Source organism: Myotis nattereri (genome assembly GCF_964212035.1).
Source record: "Myotis nattereri genome assembly, chromosome: 1".
NCBI lineage: Eukaryota > Metazoa > Chordata > Mammalia > Chiroptera > Vespertilionidae > Myotis > Myotis nattereri.
In genome coordinates this window covers 201,041,938-201,066,264 of record NC_138075.1, presented here as the reverse complement: position 1 = coordinate 201,066,264, position 24,327 = coordinate 201,041,938, and the positions used below count along the sequence as shown (strand labels likewise).

Here is a 24,327-nt window from a genome sequence, read left to right as displayed (position 1 = left end):
TTGGAAGAGGAATATATATATAAATGTGTATTGTTTAAGCCACTATTATTTAGTGCTTTTATAGGATATATAGCCTAAGTCAATCTAACTGATACAGAGGCTGCTGTATTCATCCAAGCTGGCAAAGGTGGCTTGGATCATGGCAGTCGTAGAGTTGGGAAAGAGTGGCAGGAATGAGATACATTTAGAATGTAGATCAACAAAACCTGTTGAAAGCGCAGACATGAGAGAGGGTGAGGGAGGGGGGTAAGTTTAGACCAAGTTCCAGGTTGGTACAATTCCTGTGCTAGAAATGGGCGGGTGGGGGGGGGGGTGTGATCATCTTGAGTTTCTTTTTAGATTATTTTGAATTTGAGCTGCCTGTATGAACTCTTAGACCTCAGAATAGATACCAGGCTTGGAAATAAAGACTGGAGAAGTCATCAGTACCCAGATGCTAACCCAAAGCCACGGGAATGGATGGTGTCTCCTACAGCGAATGCAGGGTGAGAAAAGAGGCCCTGGAACAGAACCTCGAGGAACCCCAACTCGTGAGGGAGACAAGAAGGAGAAGCCGGAAAGGAAGCAGGGGCACCGTGGACTTCACATGGGGGGATAAGCGGCAACTGTTCGCTGCACGAACTAGAAGGGCCAGGGGCCTTCACAGAGGCAGGGAGGTCACTTCCAGCGGGCCTTGTAAGAACCAGTAAGAGGGCCCAAGAGACACAGGCAAGCCAGGAGGAGAAGGAAAGAGAAAGGAACATGGGAGGCAGAATGTTCTGAGAGGCTGGCGTCAGGGGGAGGAGGCTACTGGAGAGAGACTCTGAGGGGCCTACACTCCAGGAGAGAGCAAGGAGAAAACATCCCTCCGTGCTGGGCCCCAGAACCAAGAGCCCAGTCAGCAGCTCCCGAGCTCAGTCAGTGACAGTCACAGGTGGACCCCAGGCGGCCCAACTCTGGCACAGAGTGGCTTGGTGTAAGGCAGACAGGCTTTCATTCACCATACCGAAGCTTCTTTCAAACAACTGTCTTAGCTTCCCACTGTTACTTAAACAAAGACTTCAAGGAGTGTAGGGTAGAAATAAGGGATTTTCTTTACTCAAATCTGCATGAGCGGTCAAAAAGAAAGAATTGGTCTTTATATACTGAGGGTTAACAGTCACAGCAATATTACTAACTTTTCTTCAAGGTCCACTCTATGCAGATTTTGCTTTACATTCATTTAAATTCAACTGATCGCCACAACAACCCTATGAGGTAGTGACTAGTATTCACATATTAAGAAACGGACAAAGTAGTTGAATTCTGTCTGGTGTCATATAACCTAGCGAGTGGCAGAGCCCAGGATCTGAATACTGGCCCTCTCTGACATGAGAACCAATGCTGCCTGTTTTAGTAAGAAAATCTGCTTTTCCCAACTCTAAAAAAGAGCATTTCTAACCATTACATTGATTCATTGGAAAAATAAGCAAAGCCATAGGCAGGAAAATAATTTCTACTTCACTTGAGAACCGAGGGAACTGGTCAGAGACGGTAAGTTGTTTTTCGTTGCTTTCACTGGTCTGTCTGGTAACTCAGAATGAAAGGAACCTGGTCTTAGTCAGCTCACGGTGGCCTGGTCTGCTGGTTCCCAGGCCCCTTCGATGTGCTTATGACAGCTGGATACGGTTCAGACAAGACAGTCAGTCCTGCCCATGAGAAAAAAGGAAGGTGTGAGCCCAGCATGTGACCCAGACACAGAGGAGGTCAGGTGGGGGAAACTGTTCCATTTTTAGTCAGAGTTCAGCTGTGTAAAAAAGTGATTCTGAGGCAGTGTGTCTGGGGCCCTGGAACAAAAGTACCAATGTTTCCATTGAAGACACAAATAGGTCTCGGTGTTTCAAATGAAGGCCTTGCAAGAGCAAAAAGTCACTGAGAATTCAGCCAGGTAATGAAGCTACACCGAGATGTCTGGGCCAAGCAGTCATAACGAATCATGATTTGGAGGTTCGGGCTTAACCCAGAGACTTGGAAAGCACTTCTCAAGCACAGAAGCTCCCCCGCCCCCACCCCGCCCCCCAAGCACAGACACACATGGGCTGGGAAATCAATGAGGATCCGCACGATTCCGTGAGCCATTGTTAGAAACCCACCAGGTAGCGCGCTCTCTGCAGGCGCTGGGACAGGAATGGGGGTGTAATGATAGCAGACGTGGTCTCTGCCTTTTTCAGTTTTCTTTCCTATTTTTGCATTTGGTTGGTGTGCAGAAAGGAGTTAACACAGCAGGCCTGCAACTGCTATTTGGTTGGCCACTGGCTGGCATCTGGGACTCGGACTTTAGGAAGGTGCCCATTGTTCCCAGCACTGATAGGAACAGCTCATTGTGCCCCATCTGTAGGAACCATATGGTTTATGCAGAACATCTGCTTCTCCTTCTGAAGTCTGAGATCTGGGTGCATGCTAGTCAGAGGGTGCCTATATAACCTACCAGTCTCCAATAAAAAACCCCAGGCCAAGAGTCTCTCGTGGGCCTCCTGGTAGGCAGTATTTCACATGTGTTGTCACAACTCATTGCTGGACATTTTAAGCATGTCCTATGTGGCTCCACTAAGAAAGGACTCTTGCAAGCTTGTGCCTGATTTCCTCCGGACTTCATCCCTCATGCATTTTTCCCTTTGCTGATTTTATTGTCTCCTTTTGTTGTAACAAATGATAGTCATGAGTATAACAATATGCTGAGTCCTGTGAGTTCCCCTCACAATTAACCAAACCGGGGTTGGCGGGGTCTTGGAAAGCAGCCCCAATCCTCTCAAGCACTTGGTAAACTGGAATGAGCTTTAGAGTAAGAAAGACCTGATTTATGTGCCAATTTTGACACTTACTAGCTGTGAATCACTGAGTTAATTAAAATCCCTAAGCCTTGGATTTCTCTGAAAATAAGAGAGTAAAACCTGCCTCAGATGATGAAGGTGTTGAGGATTAAATATGTGGGAGATACTCAATAAAAATTATGTCCTTTTCTCTTTAGACTAACATGTGAATGGCCCCCCTATGGTTGCGCAGTGCCCAGCATGCACAATACCAGGCAGCCCTAAGGAGGCTCACTTCACCATTCCTTCCTTCCACTGATGTGTGTGGAAATCAGTTCACGCCAGCTCATGAGAAGCTATTGTGTGCACCACCATTTCCCTGCTGCACTTTTTTTTTTCTCCTTTATTGAATAAGATATTACAAATGTGTCCTTATCCCACCAATGTCCCCTCATCCCCCCAATCCTGCCCTCACCCTCACCCCCTGTTGTTCACACCCATCACTTATGCTTACATGCATGCATACAAGTCTCCCTGCTGCACTTTCAATGTCAAGGTGGTGGCTGGAAACCAGCCATGGTGGGAGTACTTACACCATGGAAACTGGCAAACACTAAAAATCAGGACTTCTTCCTCGACTCTCAATTACTAAACATTTACTACCACACCACTATCCCCTTCATTTAAAAATCAAATAGAGCTGAAGTTTCTCCCAGACAGGTCTTACTGCCTAACCAAAGACAGCAGGCAGATACGCATTTTTAAAAAGAAACAGACTACAGGAAAAGATCCTCAACGGTATTAGGCATAAGAGAAACTCAAATCAAAAACACAAGGAGATACCACTTCACACAAACTAGGATGGCCGGAATAAAAAGAGACGATAAGTGTCTTAAGGAGGATGTGGAGAATTAGAGGCCTCGTACACTCCTGGTGGAATGTAAAATGTTCCCCCTTTTTAAAAGACCCATTGTTTTTCTTTCTTGGCCTTCCTTGTACCAGTCTTTAGGACTCTATGTCTTTCCTTTACTCGGGCAGCTCATCCCTTTGAACATTTTAGTGAGCCTTTTTGATCATTTCCAACTGCTTTTTCTTTGTCTCAAGGAATGGTCAAAGCTATATGCAGTTTTTCAGTTGTTAATTATGTAATTTTGTGCCACCTGGATTTATATGATCTAATCATTTCTGACTTTGCAGATGATTTATAGATCATGGCAATCACACCAGCATCCGTGATACCTAATTATTTTAAAGCTTCAACATGTCTTTACCACCTCTTCTAATTAGATTTTTACTACTGTGTGGAATATATAAGACAGACACTAGAGGTAGAAGTGCAGATGTTGTGTGTAAAGTTTAGTAATTTAAAATCATGCAATAGAAAACAAAGAAACTAAACCTCTTTCTGAATAAAAGTAAAGCAGAAAGTATTTCTGGTGGTGTGCCAGAGTCCCTGTGGAGGAAATGAAAGCTACATGTTGACATGCTAAGGAAGCGTCATTTAAGTTTCTTTTGTGTAATCTTTGTGAATCTTAATACTGAGAAAACTTTATTGCAATTTAGGAATTAATAGATTATCTCAGAATGTATGGAAAGTAGCTCACTTTTACTTTCAAAAGATGTTTTAATAAATTTATAAATTTACTGTAAAACTATAAATTCTACATTTTATTAATTTTTTTTTTTTTGCTCTTGATCATTTCATTTTTAATTTTTTTTTAAAATATCTAATTTCTTGCCCGACTGGCATGGTTCAGTGGTTGAGTGTCAACTTACGAATCAGGTCACAGTTCAATTCCCAGTCAGGGCACATGTCCGAGTTGCAAGCTAGATCCTCAGTGGGGGCGGGAAAAAGGCAGCTGATCAATGATTCTCTCTCATCATTGATGTTTCTATCTCTCTCTCCCTCTCTCTCTCTGAAATGAATAAAAATATTTTTTTTATTTAATTTCCCATTCACCTATTTCTTCCACCCTAACCCCTGCTTCTGGCAACCAATCTGTTTTCTCTATCTGTAAGTTTATTTTCTTGTTTAAGATTACACATATAAGAGAGATCATATGGCATTTGTCTTTCTCTGACTAATTTGTTTTACTTAGCATAATGCCTGAGAGGGTCTATCTATGTTGTCACAAATGGCAAGATTTTATTCATTTTTATGGCTGAATAATATTCCAATATATATATCACACCTTCTTTACCAATTCATCCATTGGTGGATGATTAGGTTGTTTCCATATCTTGGCTATTATAAACAACTAGAGGCCCGATGCATGAAAATTCGTGCAAGAGTAGGCCTTCCTTCCCTGGCTGCTGGCACCAGCTTTCCTCTGGCACCCAGGACTCGGGCTTCTCTCCTCTGGCTGCCAGCTGGCACCCGGGACCCAGGCTGGCTTCCCTCCGCCCCAGGTTTGTCAGGAAGAATGTCCAGAATGACATCTGGAAGACATCCAGTCTAATTAGCATACTACCCTTTTATTATTATAAATGCTGCAATGAACAGCAATATATATACAATGGGGTTGTATATATCTTTTCAAGTTAGTGATATCATTTTCTTCAAATAAATACCAGAAATGGAATTGTTGTATCATGTGGTAGTCCTATTTTTATATTTTGAGGAACCTCCATATAATTTTCTGAAGCAGCTAAACCAATTTATATTCCCACCAACAGTAAACAAGGGTTCCCTTTTCTCCACATCCTTCCCTTTCAACACATTATTCTTGTTTTTTTTTTAATAATCGCCATTATAACAAGTATGAGGTGATATCTCATTGTGGTTTTGATTTGAATTTCCCTGATGATTAATGGTGCTGAGCACTTTTTCATGTACCTATTGATCATCCGTACATTTTCTTTGGGAAAATGTCTATTGAGATCTTCCGCCCATTTTTTAAATTAGATTTTTTTAACATTTTGCTATTGAATTATATACGTTCTTTACATATTTTGGATATTAACCTGTATTGCATATATTATTTGCAAAATTTTCTCCCATTCAATAAGTTGCCTTTTCATTTTGTTGGTGGTTTGTTATACTGTTCAGAACCTTTTTTTTTTTTTTTTTTTTATGTAGTTCCACTTATTTATTTTTGCTTTGGTTGCCTTTGCTTTTGGTGTCATATTTAAAAAATCAACACCAAGAACAATGTCAAAGAACTTATGTCAATGTTTCTTTCTAGGAGTTTTATGGTTTTAGATTTTACATTCAAGTCTTTAATCCATTTTAAATTTATTTTTGTGTACAGTATAAAATAGTGGTCCGATTTCATTATTTTGCATGTGACTGTCGAGTTTTCCCAATGCCATTTATTTAAGAAACTGTCCTTTTCTCCATTGTATATTCTTTTTTTCTTAAATAATTATCCCATTGTATATTCTTAGCTCCTTTGTCGTAAATTAAGTGATCGTATGTACATGGGTTTATTTCTGGATTTTCTACTCTGTTTCACTGATCTATGTGTTGGTTTTTATGCCAATACCACCTGTTTTAATTACTATTGCTTTGTAATATAGTTTAAAGTCAGAGAGCATGAAGCCTCTAGCTTTGCGCTTCTTTCTCACAATTACTTTGGCAAGTCAGAGTCTTTGTGGTTCCATACAAATTTTAGGATTGTTTATTCTACTTCTGTGAAGAATGCCATTGGAATTTTGATAGGGATTGCACTGAATTTGTAGATTGCTTTGGGTATTATGGACATTTTAACAATATTAATTCTTCTAATCCATGAGCATTAAATAGTTGTAGTTTTCAACAAACAGGTCTTTCACCTTTCTGGTTAAATTTATTCCTATTTTTATGTTTGTTATGCAATTGTAAATGGAATTGTTCTCTTAAGTTCAATTTCTGATAGTTTGTTATTATTGAATAGGAATGCAACTGATTTTGTGCATTGATTTCATATCCTGCAACTTTATTGAATTTATTTATTAATTCTAAAAGTTTTTTGATGGAGTCTTTAGGGTTTTCTATATATAATATCATGTCATCTGCAAACAAGAACATTTTTACTTCCTCCTTTCTAATTTTATTTCTTTTTCTTGAAGAATTCTTCTGGCTAGGACTTCCAATACTGTTGAATAAGAGTGGTGATAGAGTACATCCTTGTATTGTTCTGATCCTAGGGGAAAAGCTTACAGCTTTTCACCATTGAGTATTATGTTAGCCGTGATCATCATGATTTGATCCTTTAATTTGTTAATGTGATCCATTACACTGACTGATATGCGATGTTAAAGCATCCTTGCATCCCTGGAATAAATTCCACTTGATCATGGTGTATGATCCTTAAATTCACTTTGCTATTGTTTTGTTGAAAAGTTTTGTATCTATATTCATCAGGGCTATTGGCCTATAATTTTTCTTATAACATCCTTGTCTGGCCCTAGCTGGTTTGGCAGAGTGGATAGAGCATCGGCCTGTGGACTGGAAGATCCTCCTGGGTTTGATTCCAGTCAAGGGCACAGACCTTGGGTGCACACTCCTCCCTGGCCTGGCCCTTGGTGTGGGCTTGTGCAGGAGGCAACCAATCCCTGTATTTCTCTCACATCGATATTTCTCTCTCTTTGCCTCTCTCTTCCACTCTCTCTAAAAAAATCAATGGAAAAATATCGATGTGCGGATAAAAAATAAAAAAATAACATCCTTGTCTAGTTTTGGTATCAAGCTAATGCTACCCTCATAAAATGAGTTGTGGAGAGTTCCTTTCTCTTCTGTTGTTGGGAGCAATTTAAGAAGAATTGGTATTAATTCTTCTTTGAATGTTTGGTAGAATTCACCAATGAAGTCATCTGGCCCTGGACTTTGATTTGTTTGGAGGTTTTGATTACTGATACAATCACTGTTCATATTTTCTTTTATTTTTTTCATGACTTAGTCTTGGTAGGTTGTATGTTTCTAGGAATTTCTTCTAGGTTACCCAATTTGTTGGCATACAATTGTTCATAGTAGTATCGCATAATCATTTGTATTTCTGAGGTATTAGTTTTAATTTCCCTTTCATTTCTAATTTTATTTATGAGTCCATTCTCTTTTTTCTTGGAATTCTAGATGCAGATGTGTCATCTTTATTTACATTTTCAAAGAACCAGCTCTTAATTTCATTGATCTTTTCTATTGTCTCTTCAGTCTCTATTTCACTTATTTCTGTTTTAATCTTTGTTATTTCATTCCTAGTACTAACTGTGGGCTTCATTTGTTCTTTTTATCCTAGTTCCTTGAAGTGTAACGTTAGGCTGTTTTAGATGTTTCCTGTTTCTTGAGGTAGGCATTTGGTGCTATGAACTTCCCTCTTAGAACTGCTTTTGCTACTTCCCATAAATTTTGATATATTTTCATTTGTCTAGAGGTAATTTTTTATTTCTCTTTTGAATTCTTCTTGACACATTGGTTGTTTAGTAGCATGTTATTTAATCTCCACATTCATAATTGTCCAGTGTTTTTGTGTGGTTGATTTTTAATTTCATACCATCGTGGTTGGAAAAGATGCTTGATATGATTTTAATCATTTTAAATTTATTAAGACTTGTTTTGTGGTTTAACATGTTATCTATCCCCAAAAATAGAGCTTCTCCCAGAGAACAGCTTGTACACTTACCTGGAATCCCAATTTTTGCCACTGCTACCTAGGGGACACCTCCAGATTGCCTGGCTCTGGTAGCCAGCAGAGCTTACACTTGCAGTCCCATAGGACTGGATATATTTGCATACTTTAAGAAGTTGCTGCCCTAACTGGTTGGATCAGTGGATACAGCGTCAGCCTGTGGATTGAAGGGTCCTGGGTTCGATTCCGGTCAAGGGCACATGCCTAGGTTGCGGGCTGGACTCCCAGTAGCGGGTATGCAGGAGGCAGCCAATCAATGATTCTCTCTCATCATTGATGTTTCTATCTCTCTCTCCCTCTCCTTTCCTCTCTGAAATCAATAAAAATATATTAAAAAATAAAAGTTGCTGCCTATGGATCTGGCTTCCAATCAGCTTGATTATAGGTGCTGAGATCCTCCCTTTCAGACACTAACAAACTTGGCACAGTCTCATCTATGAGGAGCTATTACAAATGCAATAGGCTCCTTGGACAAAGATTTGAGAGACAAGTAAGAGCTGGGCAAAGGTTGATGACAAGGTTCATCTCCTACATGAAATCACTTCTTCAAGACTGACTGGGAGAGGTGGTTGTTTCATCTACTGAATAAAAACCAACACAGAGAGTCAAGCAGAATGAAACAAGGAAATATGTGCCAAATGAAAGAACAAGAAGAAATCTCAGGAAAACAATTAATGAAATGGAGATAAGTAATTTACCTAATAAAGAGTTCAAAGTAATGGTCATAAAGATGCTTATTAAACTGGGGACAAGAATGGATAAACACAATGAGAACTTCAACAAAGAGATGAAAAATGTAAGAAAGTATTAAGTAGAAGTCACAGAGCTGAAGAAAAGAATAAATGAACTGGAAAATATACTAGAGGAGTTCAACAGCAGACTAGATGAAGCAGAAGAGTTCACTGAAGGGTCAGTTAACTCAAAGACAAGGAAATGGCCTTAAACAAAATGTAGACAAGATTGACTTAACAGACATATACAGAACATCCCACCCAAAAGCAACAGAATACACATCCTTCTGAAGTACACATGGAACATGCTCAAGGTTTCTGTTTGGGGTGATGAAAAAGTTTTGGAACCAGACAGTGATGACTGTTGCACTACATTATAAAGGTACTTAATGCCACTGAATTGTACACTTTAAAATGGTTATAATGATAAATTTGTTATGTGTATTTTACTGCAATAAAAATATATCATTAAGAAAATTAAAAGACAAGCCACAGTACAAACATGTATTTGCAAAGAATATACAGACAATGGGTTTGATTCAGAATACATATTTATATAGTTCAAAAACAAATAAGATAGAACACCTAATAGAAAGAAAAAGGGAGGGAGGGGGAAATATCTAAATGGGCACTTCAACAGAGCCAACGGACAATGAAATATGTAGACCTGCTCGTCCTCCTTAGTAATCAGAGAAATGCAGGTTGAAAAAAAGACACATACTAAAACTTGGCCACCCAGAAGCAGGAGTGAGGCTCAGGGCTGAGGACAGGAAAGGTCCAAAGTCTGAACACAAAGTGGGGAGGGGCAAGTGTCCTCTCCTATTCCACATAGCCAACAACCACTGCAAATATATCTGAATGCTACTCACTATTTTAAGATCTGAGAATTACATTTGGCCAGGAGAGATTCTAGTGATCACATAATCTACTTTCCTCATTTAGGGTGGAAACTGAGGCCCTGACTGGATAACTGACCTCCTCAAGGTCACATTAGCAGAGCCAGACTATACCTTAATCCTTCTTTTTAAAAAAAATACTTTTATTGATTTCAGAGAGGAAGAGAGGAGGAGAGAGAGAGAGGAGGAGAGAGAATCATTGATTGGCTTCTGCAGCCTACAACCCAGACATATGCCCTGACCGGGAATCGAACCATGACCTCCTGGTTCATAGGCCGATGATCAACTACTGAGCTATGCTGGTCAGGCATATACCCTAAACCTTCTAACTGCTAATTCATGTTCCACTATGCCCCAGTGTCTTGACGTATAGGAATATACGGGTCAAATCTTGTCATTCCCCACTCATAATCCTCCAGAATCTATCTATCACATTTTAAAAAATAAAAAATCCAAAGTTTTTTCCAGGGCCCACAAAGCCATGCATGCATGATCTTGCCCAGATATCCGGACTCTTCGCCTACACCCCACCCCATTCCACTTCAGCCCTTTGACCTCCCTGCTGCTTCTTTAACAACGAAGCACCTGCTGCCTCCCTCAGGGCCTTGCATTCCTGGCTTCTCTGCTGGAACATCCTCCCCCAGGCTTCTACGTGAACTGCCTTGACCTTCCTAATATCTTCATTCCCTGAACACCTACAAAAACACAAAACACAACCAGGCAAGGCGCCGTCTTGTCCTGCTTTCCTTTTCTTCGTGGGCTGGGAGACATTTACTGGTATAGCTGTACGCTGTCTGTCTTTCTCCTCTGGAAGGTAGGCTCCCTCAGAGCAGCACATTCACTACATGTACTCTTGGGTCCCCACGCCTAGCACAGTACCTGCCACAAAGAAGGCACTTAAAATATTTTTGTTAAATTAATTAATTAAAGTAAAAAACATTTTTGGCTAAAGTTAGGGTACAGATATCTATGAAGGCCTTCCTAGGCCTGGATTTGCATCCTATTACTCCACTAATGGTAGTGCTTATGAATTACAAATCTAGGTTTCTCTACTTCTAAAATTTATATTTCAGGTGATTCAGAAAGTTTAATGTTATTGGTTATGTATGTTCCTTCACCATACCCCATCAATACCTCTGTCCAACACACAATTTATAACGTTCTCAACAAAGAAAGACTTAATCCCAACCTTTGAAGTATTCCTGTTTAAAACTTAAAATGCTTTTATTTCTTCCAATATTTTTAATTGCTTTCTTCTCATAATTTGAATTAAATTTAATTAAAAAATAAGTTTTATAGCAAAGTTGGGAACAGAATATCATATCCCTATGTAATATTTAGAAATAGCATAGTATACCAGTTGCTTACAAAATAGATATAAAAATCAAGAGCTTGATTATATATCAACAATATCTAATTACAACAAAACATATCAAGAAAAACAACCTAGTCATAAGAGTAACTAAAACCATAAAATATTCAGAAAATTTAACATTTAACAAGAAAAGTATATAACTTTAAAAAACAACTCAGACAATGGGGTGGTGAAGGCCTGGGGAGGGGGGCAGGGCGGGCTGGAAGAGGTCAATGGGGGGAAGGAGGACTTATGTAATACTTTCAACAATAAAGACTTAAAAAAATAATACATTAATTGAAAAAATAAACTCCTTAAAATATAATAACAAAACAACTCTGAAACTATTAAAGGGAAATAAATGGGTTATTGTAGACATGTGCCACTTAGTTCTTGAAAGAAAGACTTTTAAGAATATAAACCAATTATAAATGTGCTTGCTTTTTAGCTGGTTTACAGTGGAGATGCTTGGGGGTATTTCACTGGCAAAATTTGTAGATATTATCAAATATTAGAACAAAACAAGCCTTACATGCTCCTCAGAGGTAGATCCAGGTTTTGAATGACCTGAAGCTTATACACTTTGGGGAGAAGGCTCTCTCTTTTCAAGTGTAAAATTATGAAACAAAATTGCTAGGGCCCTTTCGGGGCCCCGAGAAAAAGCTGTGGAATTGAAAGGCTCTAATGCTTACTTTTCTTTAATGTGACTCAAGGCAGATCCACCTCTGGTGTTATAAAAATGTAAAACTGAAGCAACACATTTATCACAACCAGCACCCTATCATGTGCCCCACAGATAAACATTCAGAGGGAAAAAACCCTGAATCCAGATCAGACGTCCCCAACAAGAGTTCCACCAACACGGGCTCAGAGATGCTGAGTATGCTAAATCACCCTACCCCAACATTTCCCCCAGTTACCAGAGTACAACGCAACAAGATCAGTGACCAATTTAAAGCACGAATCACCTCGAATTAGCGGCCTACTAGGAGAATGAAACCGTTCTGCTTATTGCAATAATTTCCAAATCTGGAAAGAGCCACACACAAGAACAGAAACTCTGAAACACATTCTACAAAAAGATAAAAGTCGGCGACAATGCAACCTACCCAGAATGACAGCCCTGCTGATACTTACAAAGGTACTTAACTCTATGCCAGCAACAGTCCTAACTACTTCATATCCATTTACTCCTCACAAGCTCCTATGGGGGAAATAATACTATTTGCCCCAGTTTAAAGATGAGGGAAATGAGGCACAGAGGGAGATTAAGTAACTTGTCCACGGTCACAGCTAATAAGCAACAAGTTTGGAATTTGAACCCACACAATCTGGCTCCAGAATACAGTGTCCACTCTTCTAACTCTTGGAAGTTCTATTAACTCAGAGGTGGACCTTAGACTAGAACTGAAGTTCCCTATAATGAAGAAGGAACAGAAAACAGGTGAAAAGCTGGTTCTCAAACCTCAAGGAAAACTTTATCTCATCCAGTGGATGTTGGCCTTTTTTCCTACAGACATTTTAGTCATAACATGTATCCTTCGAAAGTGATTGCTGAAAATAAAGGAATGACCCCGTTTTTAAAAACTTCTGACTTATATATTTGATTTTTAGCACTGGTCTACTCAGCTTTTTCCAAGAAAATTCAACTCTCTACCATTTATTTTGATATTGTACTATAATCAATCAGGACTGAGTTCATCTAAAACATCTATGAACATCAACCTATAAACCAGGAGATCACGGTTCAATTCCTGGTCAGGACACATGCCTGGGTTGCGGGCTCCCCAGAGTGGGGCATGCCGGAGGCAACCAATCAATGATTCTCTCTCATCATTGGTGTTTCTATCTCTCTCTCCTTCTCCCTTCTTCTCTGAAACCAATAAAATATATTTGAAAAATAAACAAATAAAAATCAGCTTACTTAACTATTTTTACAAGTGCTAACCTAACTTACTAATATATTGCGGTAGATTTGTAAGGGTCTTTTTCACTATGATGATGTGCTCTACTGCTGGGACAGACTATGAATGTAATAAATTCATCTTTGAGTTACTTGTGAGTTTTCTCTCTCACAAATCATTTAACGTATCTATGAAATGAACTTTCGTTCCTATTACTTAACCAAAATCACTTTGAAGTTCTTAAGAGTTTCAAACTAAGTATAACCCTTTCAACTTCTTTCATAGAAGCATTCATAGAGAAATTCTCCTTCTCTGGGTCTCTTTTCTGCACCACTCCACGTGACTGAAACACACAGGGCTCCCACCACCACGCAGGGGTACAATGAGGGCAAAACAAGCACCAATGAAAAACTGTCACGGGCGCTCTCTTCAAGCCAGCGAAGGGAAGGAGGAAGGAAGCACATGCACAGAGGTGGTCAGTGAAGCTACTGTTTAAGGAAGTCCCCTTTGCAGGAAGTAGCAGAGTGTGGTTTAACAGCACACTAGCCAGCGAGATAAGACATTTTGCTTCATCTAGTCAAAGGGCACATCTGTCACTTCGGAGAAGGAGCCTGGCTGGCCCTCAGCGTCTACACTTGTAAAATACGAGTTGGACAAATCTGATGGTTATCTACTTTCTAGAGATGCTAAGGAGAACAGAGCATGGCAAGTTATGTGTGCAAAACCCCTGTACTTTTGTAAAACCTATGCGATGGAAAATTTAAGAACAGAAGGAAACCTTGAAACACTGTAGGTATAACCACCCATGTTACACCTGGTAACCCAAGGGCCAGTGAAGTTAGAGTCCGAAGTAATCCAGAAATGCACGCGAGTGCCAACAGCAGTGGCACGTAGGGATAAGAACTCTGGTCTCAGGAGGCCCCCTCACAAGAGAGTAGATGCGGCATAAGAAAGTCTGCTGAACCCACAGACGCAGAACTACGGCTTAATCAGACTGTACACATAACAAAGCCGGAATCGCTCTAAGTTGTATTTCTAAGAACTTTGGTAAAAAGACAGCGATTAATTCCTCTATCTTAGCGTACTGTGTGTACACTCACTAAATCTTTGTGGTACAAATGATGAATAGGCTAAACCAAATGAGTTGAGTCCTATATAACAAGTAAAAATGTATAGACTCTCTTCTTTCAGGAAAGGTAAGTCTAGATATAGATGATATAGATATAGATGAGAGATGTAGATATAGACATAGACATAAACATAAACATAGATACAGACACATATACATAAAGATAGATACAGATACATACACATACACATATAATATATGTATTCCTCTAAAAGGAGTAAAATTCACATGCTACACTCTCACTAGCAGGAACTTACATCTATCCATGTTACTTTTTGCAGTGGCAAATAAAATTAAGAAACAGCTATACCTACATGATTACTTGGAATAAAGATAGAATGAAAAGAGTTTTCTCATACAACTAGGATAATGGGGAGAAAATTCCTTTCCCACAATCTATTAAAAATCACTAGAGATTTCAATGAAGTCTCTTACATAATTTTATTTAACAAAAAAGTTACATTGCATATATTTTGTGCAATTTTTCATTTCAGGTGATACCAAGTGGAAGTATGCAAATATTATAGACAGTTCTCTAAGAATAAAAATAAAAAAGGTACATGAAGAACTTTGGTAAAAAGTAACAAAAAGGCAGTTTTTAATTCTCTGAGGTAGTTATCATCAAACTTAATATTTATCTCAGAAATACAGTATATTTACAAAACCCAATGGCTAATAATGGAAGGCATTCTCCTAAAAGTCATAGAATTAATTGCTGAATAGCACAAGTGCTTCTAAGCTCCCTCTGCAGATAATTCTCTACATATATATGACCACCACCAACCAGTGGCTAAGAGTTAGAGTGTCCGAAACAGTTCTGGAAACAACTCAAAATGGAGTTTCCCCCTTCCCTTCCATTCTGTCTCTAAAGATCAATGGAAAAAATATTCTCAGGTGAGGAAAAATAAAATAAATAAAATAAAATGGAGAAAAACTGCATGGGAAATCACTATCACAAGGTCTCTCAAGATCTTTTTGCTTAGTCAAATACTAACATATCATCACCATTGTAATTATCACCAAAAAAACCGCTGGAGGCCTCATAAGTGCAAGGTATCGTGTAATGTGTTTAAATTATGAGGCAACAACCTCGGCCCTCGTGATTATTGTGTAATGGGTGAGAAAAAAAACAATAAGAATAGTACATCAACTTAACAGCAATTCACAAAAAGCAAGGCATTTACAACCAGAGAGATGGGAAGGGTCTCCCCCTTAAGAAGACTTGTGATGGAGACTGGGTAAGTGGAGGGGAGAAGAACTGTTAGTCACAGCAAGAGCAGAGCTTCAAAAGCAGAAAAGTAACAAGTATTTTTAAGCCAAGGGGTCTGAACAGTCACTAGGTGGTGTCCATTCTATGAATAACCATATTACTTAAGCTGTATAAGTGCCCTTGCCTTCTTGGGCAACCAAACACATCCATTCCAGAATCAAGGCAGTGTAATCAGAGGCTGATACAGAAACATTCGGGTCTGAGTTTTGGTCCAGCCTTACCAACCAACCAGCTTTTTGGGTGACCTGGGCAAATAGCTCCTTATCCTTATTTTCCAGAAGGGAAACATTTGGAGGGTCATTCTTTATAGTTCCTTCAAGCTCTAAAATTCTATGGTTCTTTTTTATTACTAATAAAATCACTTATCTCATTGTATGGGTAATAATAAGTTATATAAATCTATATAGGTCTAGAACAAAACAGGTCCACAAACATACCAAGCTCCCTTTCACCCCAGGGCCTTTGCACATGCTGTTCCTCTGTATCAAAAGGGCTTTCTCTGCTCAACATTGCTCATACACCAATGTTTCTCTACATGGAGGTCTTCCCCAACCCCTCCCAACTTCTACCACACCCCAAATCTACATAATCTAGACTTTTCTACCAAAGCTTCCTCCACTCATACAATTTGGTCTCTCTTTTAACTGTCCCTCAAGAAAAAGCTATCATATTTATCCTCCTCAACAAACACTTTAATAGAAAATAATTACAGAAGTAGCTTCAAAGATTTCTAAGAATCCCCAGCCCAGTAGTTCATGATGCAATAGAGAGAAATGAAACTCGGGTTACAAAATTCATTATGTCAAATACAGTTTGTTTGTTTTTAAATATATCTTTATTGATTTCAGAGAGGAAGGGAGAGGGAAAGAGAGATAGAAACATCAATGATGAGAGAGAACCATTGATCGGCTGCCTCCTGCACATCCCCCACTGGGGATCAAGCCCATAACCCAGGCATGTGCCTTTGACTGGAATTGAACCTAGGACCCTTCAGTCCACAGGCTGATGCTATATCCACTGAGCCAAACCAGCCAGGGCAAATATAGTTATTTTTTACAAAAAAATTTGCAAGCACAGCCAGCATGGCTCAGAGGTTGAGTGTCAACCTATGAAACAGGAGGTCACAGTTTGATTCAGGGCACAGGCCCAGGTTGCAGGCCCAATCTCCAGTGTGGGGTGCGCAGGAGGAAGCCAATCAATGATTCTCTCTCATCATTGATGTTTCTATCTCTCTCTCCCTCTCCTTTCCTCTCTGAAATATATATATATAGATTTAAATTGAAGTTATACACACTTCCAATTAAGACAAGTTTCTTTCAAAATAGGCAGGTGGGAAAAGAGAGGTGGAGCAAAACACTTGGTTTATTTCAACTATAATGCCATTTCCCAAACATTCTGGGATTTGTTCTTTCCCAACCGTCTTAAGGGCCTTCACAGCACAGTCCTTTGAATATAGTCAGTGACAAAATTGCTAAATAAAACTTTGATGGAAATTTTACTTTGGGATATCACTAAAAATTGCTAAGAGCTAAGTCTTATGAATAAAATAAACTAGGTAATGTCATTTCTGAACAAAACCCCTGATTTTTCTTACAGCCTTTGTCTCTCTCATCATAATACAAATAAGCAATGAATAAAGCACAACTATCATAGCCAGATCCTACAGTGTTTTTCAAAGTCTAGAATCTTTGTATTATTTCTAGTTTTTAGTAGAGCATGAGAACCAAACCTGTTCCTCATGAAGTATTTTACATGCCTAACAACTGTTCAGCACAGAAAAATAAAAAGTTAAAACTGAGGCGAGGGTCCAGATAGGGAAATAGGAATAGTGATTTTTACTCATCGTAGTGGACCGGGCTAAAGTAAACAATTTCTTTGGTGAGATATTATGGCCATCCTAATGACGACCATGAGAATGAGAGTAAAAGAACAGACTATAATAATTTTAAACCGAATTTCATGTTTGTGAAGTCTCATAGACAATCGTTGACTATTCATGAGATAGTTGGCATTTTATAGTATGCAACAAAGGCAGCATTTCTTCCTGACATTTCTCTTCCTCTCACCACCGATATTTAAAAACTTTATGTCTTGACCAACTAAATGCAATGGGCGATCAGGGATTAGATCCTCAACTTGGCAAGGGGAGGAAGTTGAGAAATAGCTATGATGACATCAGCAAAAAAATAAATAAAATTTGATTACAGACTCAACAATAGTATTGTATGAGTGTTTAAAGTCTTGATTTTTATCATTGTACTGTGGTTATAAAAGAGAATGGTCTTGGTCTTAGACAATATATAAAAGTGATAAAAGGGGCACCATCTACAACTTACTCTCAAATTGTTCAGAAAATAACATGCATAGAGAGAGACAAAGAGAATGATAAAGCAAACTGGACAAAACCATAGGCAAATTCGTAAATCTGATTACTTGAGGTTACTTGAGAGTTCCTTCTACTATTCTTGCAACTTTTTCAAAGTTTGAAACTATAGCAAAATATGAAGTTATTAAAAAAAATTTTCAGAGTCTAGATGAAAGGAATGGTATCCTCCCACCCACCTACCTTCCGTCTTAAGTAGGTTTCTGCTTCCTAGAGAGAAAAAACGCATAGTAAAATGTTATGAAATGAAAATGAATAAATTGGTAAATTAAGAGGATGGATCATATCCTAGTAAATGATTAATTACAAGGAAGTTCAGATCCAGGACAAGAGATTAAGAAGGCAGATATGAATCAGAAGAAGAGCCATAAGAAAGGAAATTGAGACACAAGAGAGGAAGTTAATACTACCTTTTTTCAGAAACAAGGAAACTCAACTGCCTACAAGAAAATGAGTTTTCATCCTGGCCAAGTAGCTCATTTGGTTAGAGCAGTGGTCGGCAAACTGCGGCTCGCGAGCCACATGCGGCTCTTTGGCTCCTTGAGTGTGGCCATGAAGTTTCAATCGCACTGTACGTGCACGCCCGCACGTGGTATTTTGTTGCCAGGAGCCGGTCCATCCTTGCTGTTTCAAGGGACCTGGCATATATGGCATACTGTTCTTAATATGTTTGCTCACCTTCTTGGCACTATGTGTTTTAACCAAGGTCACCTCTCTGAAAAAGGTTGTTTCCCCAGGTAGGTATTTTCCCCTGAAGTTAGGGAGGGAATAAAACCCCTTAACTAAGTGCCAGGCGGGTAATTAATCACTTTAACTACGAACAATCACCCTTAAGCTACATAATCTTTACTCCCTGGAATGGAGATAAGAAACGCCCTAACCTTTGGAATAGAGATTGATAGGATTGGAATCAACTGGTATAAATACAGATGTAACAAGACAACAGAACACAGAACCTAGACACAGAACCTAGACACAGAACCTAGAGACAGAAGAACTTCGCTGGAGAGAACATGGCAAAAGATCCTGGACAGAAACTGGCCACAGAACCTAGAGACAGAACCTAGCAAGAGAACATGGCAAAAGATCCTGGACAGAAACTGGCCACAGAACCTAGAGACAGAACCTAGCGAGAGAACCTGGCTGAAGAACCTAGAGACAGAACCTGCCTACAGAACCTGGCTAGAACATGGCAAGAGAACCTGACTAGAACCTGGTGACTGAACCTGGCTGGAGAACCCGGATAGAACCTGGCTGGAGAACCTAGCGAGGGAACATGGCTACAGAATCTGGCTGGAAAACCTGGACAGAACCTGGCTGGAGAACCTAGCGAGGGAACATGGCTACAGAACCTGGCTGGAGAACCTGGCTGGAGAACCTAGCGAGGGAACATGGCTACAGAATCTGGCTGGAAAACCTGGACAGAACCTGGCTGGAGAACCTAGCGAGGGAACATGGCTACAGAACCTGGCTGGAGAACCTGGAGAACCTGGCTGGAGAACCTAGCAAGAGAACATGGACACAGAACCTGGCTGGAGATCCTAACCAGAACTTCGCTGGAGATCCTGACCAGAACTTGGCTAGAGATCCTGGCTAGGCTGCTGATCAACTGGACGCTGTCTCTGTGTCATTCCTTCTTCGCCGACTCCATCCACACCTTTGGGGACCCCTGGACCTGCTGGGGTTGGACCCCAGCATTTTGTGGAAGAGCCACGCTCAAGGGGCAGCAGTTTGCCGACCACTGGGTTAGAGCATTGTCCAGATATGCCAAGGTTTCAGGTTCCATCCATGGTCAAGGCACATAAAAGAAGCAACCAATGAATGCATGGATAAGTGGAACAACAAGTCAATGTTTCTCTCGCTCTCTCAAATCAATAAATAAATTTTAAATAATGAAAAAAATTTTAAATAATAAAAGAAAAAATTTCAGGGATAATACAGTTGAGAATTTTCAGAGCCAAAAGAAGTTTCCTTGTACAATAAGCACTGTACTACTTCTATTGAGTGTTTAGAGCTGTATCACTTTTTACAAGCTAGTGAACTATCTGGTAAAGTGTGATGCAAATGCTTCCAATTTCTCTATAGTAAATAAAAGAAACTTTTCCCAGCCCACACCCATTCTCCAGAATCAGACTGAGAGATACAAATCCTTAGGTAGGATTACAAGTGCCCTGGAAACCTATGCTTCCCACTGGGAAGTCCCCGTAGTCTAAGGATACAACCGGGAAAGAAACACCTGATCATCCCAGGACTTCAGGAGGCTCTTATCTCTATATCACAGTCTCCAGGCTCCCAGGGCTGGTCAAGAAAACCATCCTCTATGACCCAGAAGACTCCATAGAAATAGGAGAGTTTCCCCATAATGCTTAAGAGACTCATGTCACGTCATACTCGTAACTGATTGCCTCAACCATCCTGTCCGTTATCCTGGGTAAAAGACTAAAATTTCAAGCATCTCATTACAAACAATGTTCGATTTCAGTACAGCTAGAATAAAATGATAAGGGATGCACTGGTGGCATTATGGAAAAAGCACTAAACTTACTTGCAGTCTGACAACCTTTCTGGGTATCATGGTTCATGATGTATGTTTAGGATGAGCCTGCCCTACCTGTGTCTAAGATTATGGTCTCTCCATCACTCCTTCCATCCAGCCAGCACTCCCACCGAGTACCCACTGTGCACTGCGCCCTCAGAAATGCGAAGATAAATAAGCTGTGAACCCTGCCCTCCAAGAGTTTAAAGTCCAATGAAGGACTAAGATATGTAAATGAAGTCAGACAACCAAGATGCCATGATAAAAGTATTTACAGGCACAGAGGGTTGGAGTGGGGTGTGGATTCTACCTTCAGTGGGAAAGAACTAGGAAAGGCTTCAGAGAAGGTGGGGAGTGAGCGGAGTCAGGAAAGATGAGCACTTGCCAGGCACTCAACAAATTTTTGGTGGCTGAAAAAGACAGTGGATGGAGAGAGAGGTCCTGGCAGGAAGGTAGAGAAGGATATCACTCCAAGTAGAACTGACAAAGGCACCACGAGACAGGGCAATTGCAGGTAGAAGATATGGCTGATGCGGAGGAAGTAGGGTTGTCAATTAGAAAATTGCATTATGCACCTTGTATTCCAAGCTAAGGAGTTTTAACTTGATCCTAGAGAAGATACAAAGCTACAGGTTTTCAATATCTCTCTGAAGACTCTGTAAACGAAAGATAAATATTCAAGAGTAGAATCAGGTAGAGCAGTAATCCACCTAAGAGAATGGGGTGGGGAGCCGCATTAAAGTTGTAACAAAGAGAAGGAGAATTCATGGGACCTGGTGATAGATCGGACGTGTGCTTGGGTTGAAGCAGTGATGACAAAGGAGGAGTTCAGAGTATGAAGAGATAGAAAATGTATATAAAAGTAATTTCTAAACTATATATACAAACTGGAAGAGCACTGTTTTAAAATGTCCAAGTAGATAGTGGCAGAACCAGGACAAAAACCCTCTCTAGTGTTAATGTTCTTCTATCGCAGAGAAAATTTTAAAAATTCATAACTGAAAGTAATAAAAATATACTCGCTTTAAAATACAACTCTACCTGTGTTATAGAAAGATTTAACAGGATTTTTCACTTTGGAGCATCAAGGAGGTTTCAAAGATAGGCTTTGAAGAAAACAGCCCTGTAATTCATTAGGTGTATGATCTTATGCAAGTTTTTAAACTTTCTAAGCCTCACATCACTCATTTTTTAAAGGGAGATACTGATAATACAATTTAGCATTGTTTTGAGGGGAAAAAGTCATGCATATAAAGTATTTAGCACAGTGCCTGGCATATATTTGGTGCTCAAAAATTTTTACCAGTATTACCACTGATTTGCAAAAAGAGTTAACAGAGCTGGTCTATGAGACTACTATCTTGGGAAAGGCCGGCTTACAAGGTTGGCCCTTGGCTTAAACCTGAACTCTGGGAGGGCCCTGCCATTCTGAGCACTCATAAGAACAGCTCACTGAGCCTAAACTATTTATACAAACAATATGTTTAAGCTGAACACCTGCTTTCCTTCTGGAGTCTTGAATGTTGGTACATGCTAGGCAGAGGGTGCTTACGTGATCAGCCTCCAATGAAAACCTTGGCTACTGAGTCTCTAATGAGCTTCCTGGTAGCATTTCATAATTGTCACAATTCGATGCTGGAGGAATTATGCACACCCTTTCTGGCTCCATTGAGAAAGGACTCTTGCAAGCTTACGCCTGGTTTCCTCCAGACTTGCCCCATTTGCCTTTTACTTTTGCTGATTTTGCTTTGTCTCCTTTTACTGTAATAAACCAAATAAACTGCACCTGAGAGTACAACTATATGCTGAGTGCCGTGAGTTCTCCTATCAAATCATCGCCCCTGGAGGTGGCCTTCGTGATCCGACACAACTAGTCTCCCTACTCCGCGACTTTATAAACTACTTGCCAATTTCATCCTGGAGCAGCATTACAGAACACACACCAACCAAGTTAGTAGTACCTAAGTCCAGTTATAAAAAGTTCCTGATTTCTTAGCTAGCAATTGTAGATTTACTCACTACTTGAAAAGTTTTTATTCCACATTGCGACATAGAGAAATCTTTCCTCCCCTTGTTTCCTCCCCGGTATTTCGTGGCCTTTTTCCTGATTAACCCCCAGCCCTGCGCTCCCCTGGATTCCATCGCAATACCACACAGAGCGTCCCCTGGCGTGTCAGATGATCTGACCCACGTGCCATTTAGTTCCCTGGGCAGAATGCAAGATCACTTATGAAACCCCCTTTGTTCTGTGTTATTATGAGTAAGATCAAACAACATAAATTGCCGGGAAGATCAATCACCAGTTCATTAGAATATGCAGAAATGTGAGCTGGTTGTGAGTAATAAGAACAAGGAGGGCACGCCAAAGAGGGCCCGTCACGGGAACTGAAGCACGGGTTTTCCAATGTCAGGGCTGGAAGGCACGGCTTGCCTGAATTTCCACCTTCCAGAACAGAATTTCTCAGCACACTCCCAAAGCACAATGAGCTGTACTTAACAGGAAGAGTTTCAATAAACGCTTATGGCCATCATATTGAAGGAGCCTGGGGTCCAGAGAACCAAGAGAGGGCAGAGGTCTGTCCCACTTTATGATGAATTGATACAGACACAGTTTCTACGTGTTAAAGAAGACTTTGGTATGTAATACAGTAACTTATGGGAAAGAGCCATGTATACAATATTCTTAATGAAGCCCATAAGGATTTAATTTGTTTTTATTAACAGATTAATTTAGTAGGCTGATAGAAAATGTTTACCCATATATACCAAACCCATAATTAATGAACTTGTGAATATTTATATCCATATCCTAAACTTTATCTTTCAAATCCAAAATAACATATTATTACCTTTACTTCGTTATTAACTTAATTAACCTAAAGCTTATTCCATACGATTGGGGGCAGTATTACAAAGTAATAACAACACAGAAATCAGCAAAGCACATTTCGATGGTCTCCTACCTCTGCTCGACCTTCATAGTAGGTTAACATGGACTTTGTTAGCACAAAAAGTCTCTCTTTGTAGTTTAAGGGCGATGTCTTCTTTCTCTGCTGTGACCTTTTAATAAGAATCTCTTCTAGAATAGTGTTAAAATTCATCTCGGTCTTCTGATCACTCCTTCTCCTGCCATTGAAGATTCCAGTATTCTAAAGAAAATGAACAGTTGAAATAAAGTGTGACATTTTAATTTTCCAAGGATGTTGTCATTTCAAACCACCAAAATAAAAATAAGCCTTGATCCTCCCCACACCCAGAGCCAATAAATGTTATTCTACACACTTGGACTGAGAATGCCAGGTCACAAAAGCTCAACCTCCACTCCACCCCCAGCCTCACTCCCTTCACCCATATCCAGCATTTTACAGAAAACCTAATCAAGGTTTGCCATGATGACGATTCTCTGCTTTGTACCTCCCAGCATCCCTTAACTTTCTGGCACGCCCTTCTGCTATTTGATTGCAAGGACACAAACATCTCGGATGGAAAAGTACAATTCATCACCTGCATGGCTGACTTAAGCTTCTATTTGAATAGCCTCAGGGTCTTGGCACACAAAACGGACAAGCACGCAGATAAGGTAAATGTGTGAACAAAGTGAATTAGCACTGTGATGGCTATGGTTCACTCCGCAGCTCTGACAAGGACACAATCTTGATCAAACACCCTAATCACAGAGCCACGAGGATGTTCTCTCTCATCTACACTACCACACTCCACAGTTCTCTTCTCAACCACAAAAGGAAACCC

General features: G+C 39.9%; 1 protein-coding gene across 1 annotated transcript in view; it reads right to left on the bottom strand.

The window, feature by feature from the left end:
• TEC (tec protein tyrosine kinase) overlaps positions 1-24,327 on the bottom strand; it is a 120,154-nt gene that overhangs the window by 63,237 nt on the left and 32,590 nt on the right. The window contains exon 2 of the mRNA XM_081088316.1: positions 23,541-23,726. Within this exon, the coding sequence (XP_080944442.1) occupies positions 23,541-23,678 (138 nt within the window). The 5' untranslated portion in view covers positions 23,679-23,726. The remainder of the gene's footprint in view (positions 1-23,540; positions 23,727-24,327) is intronic.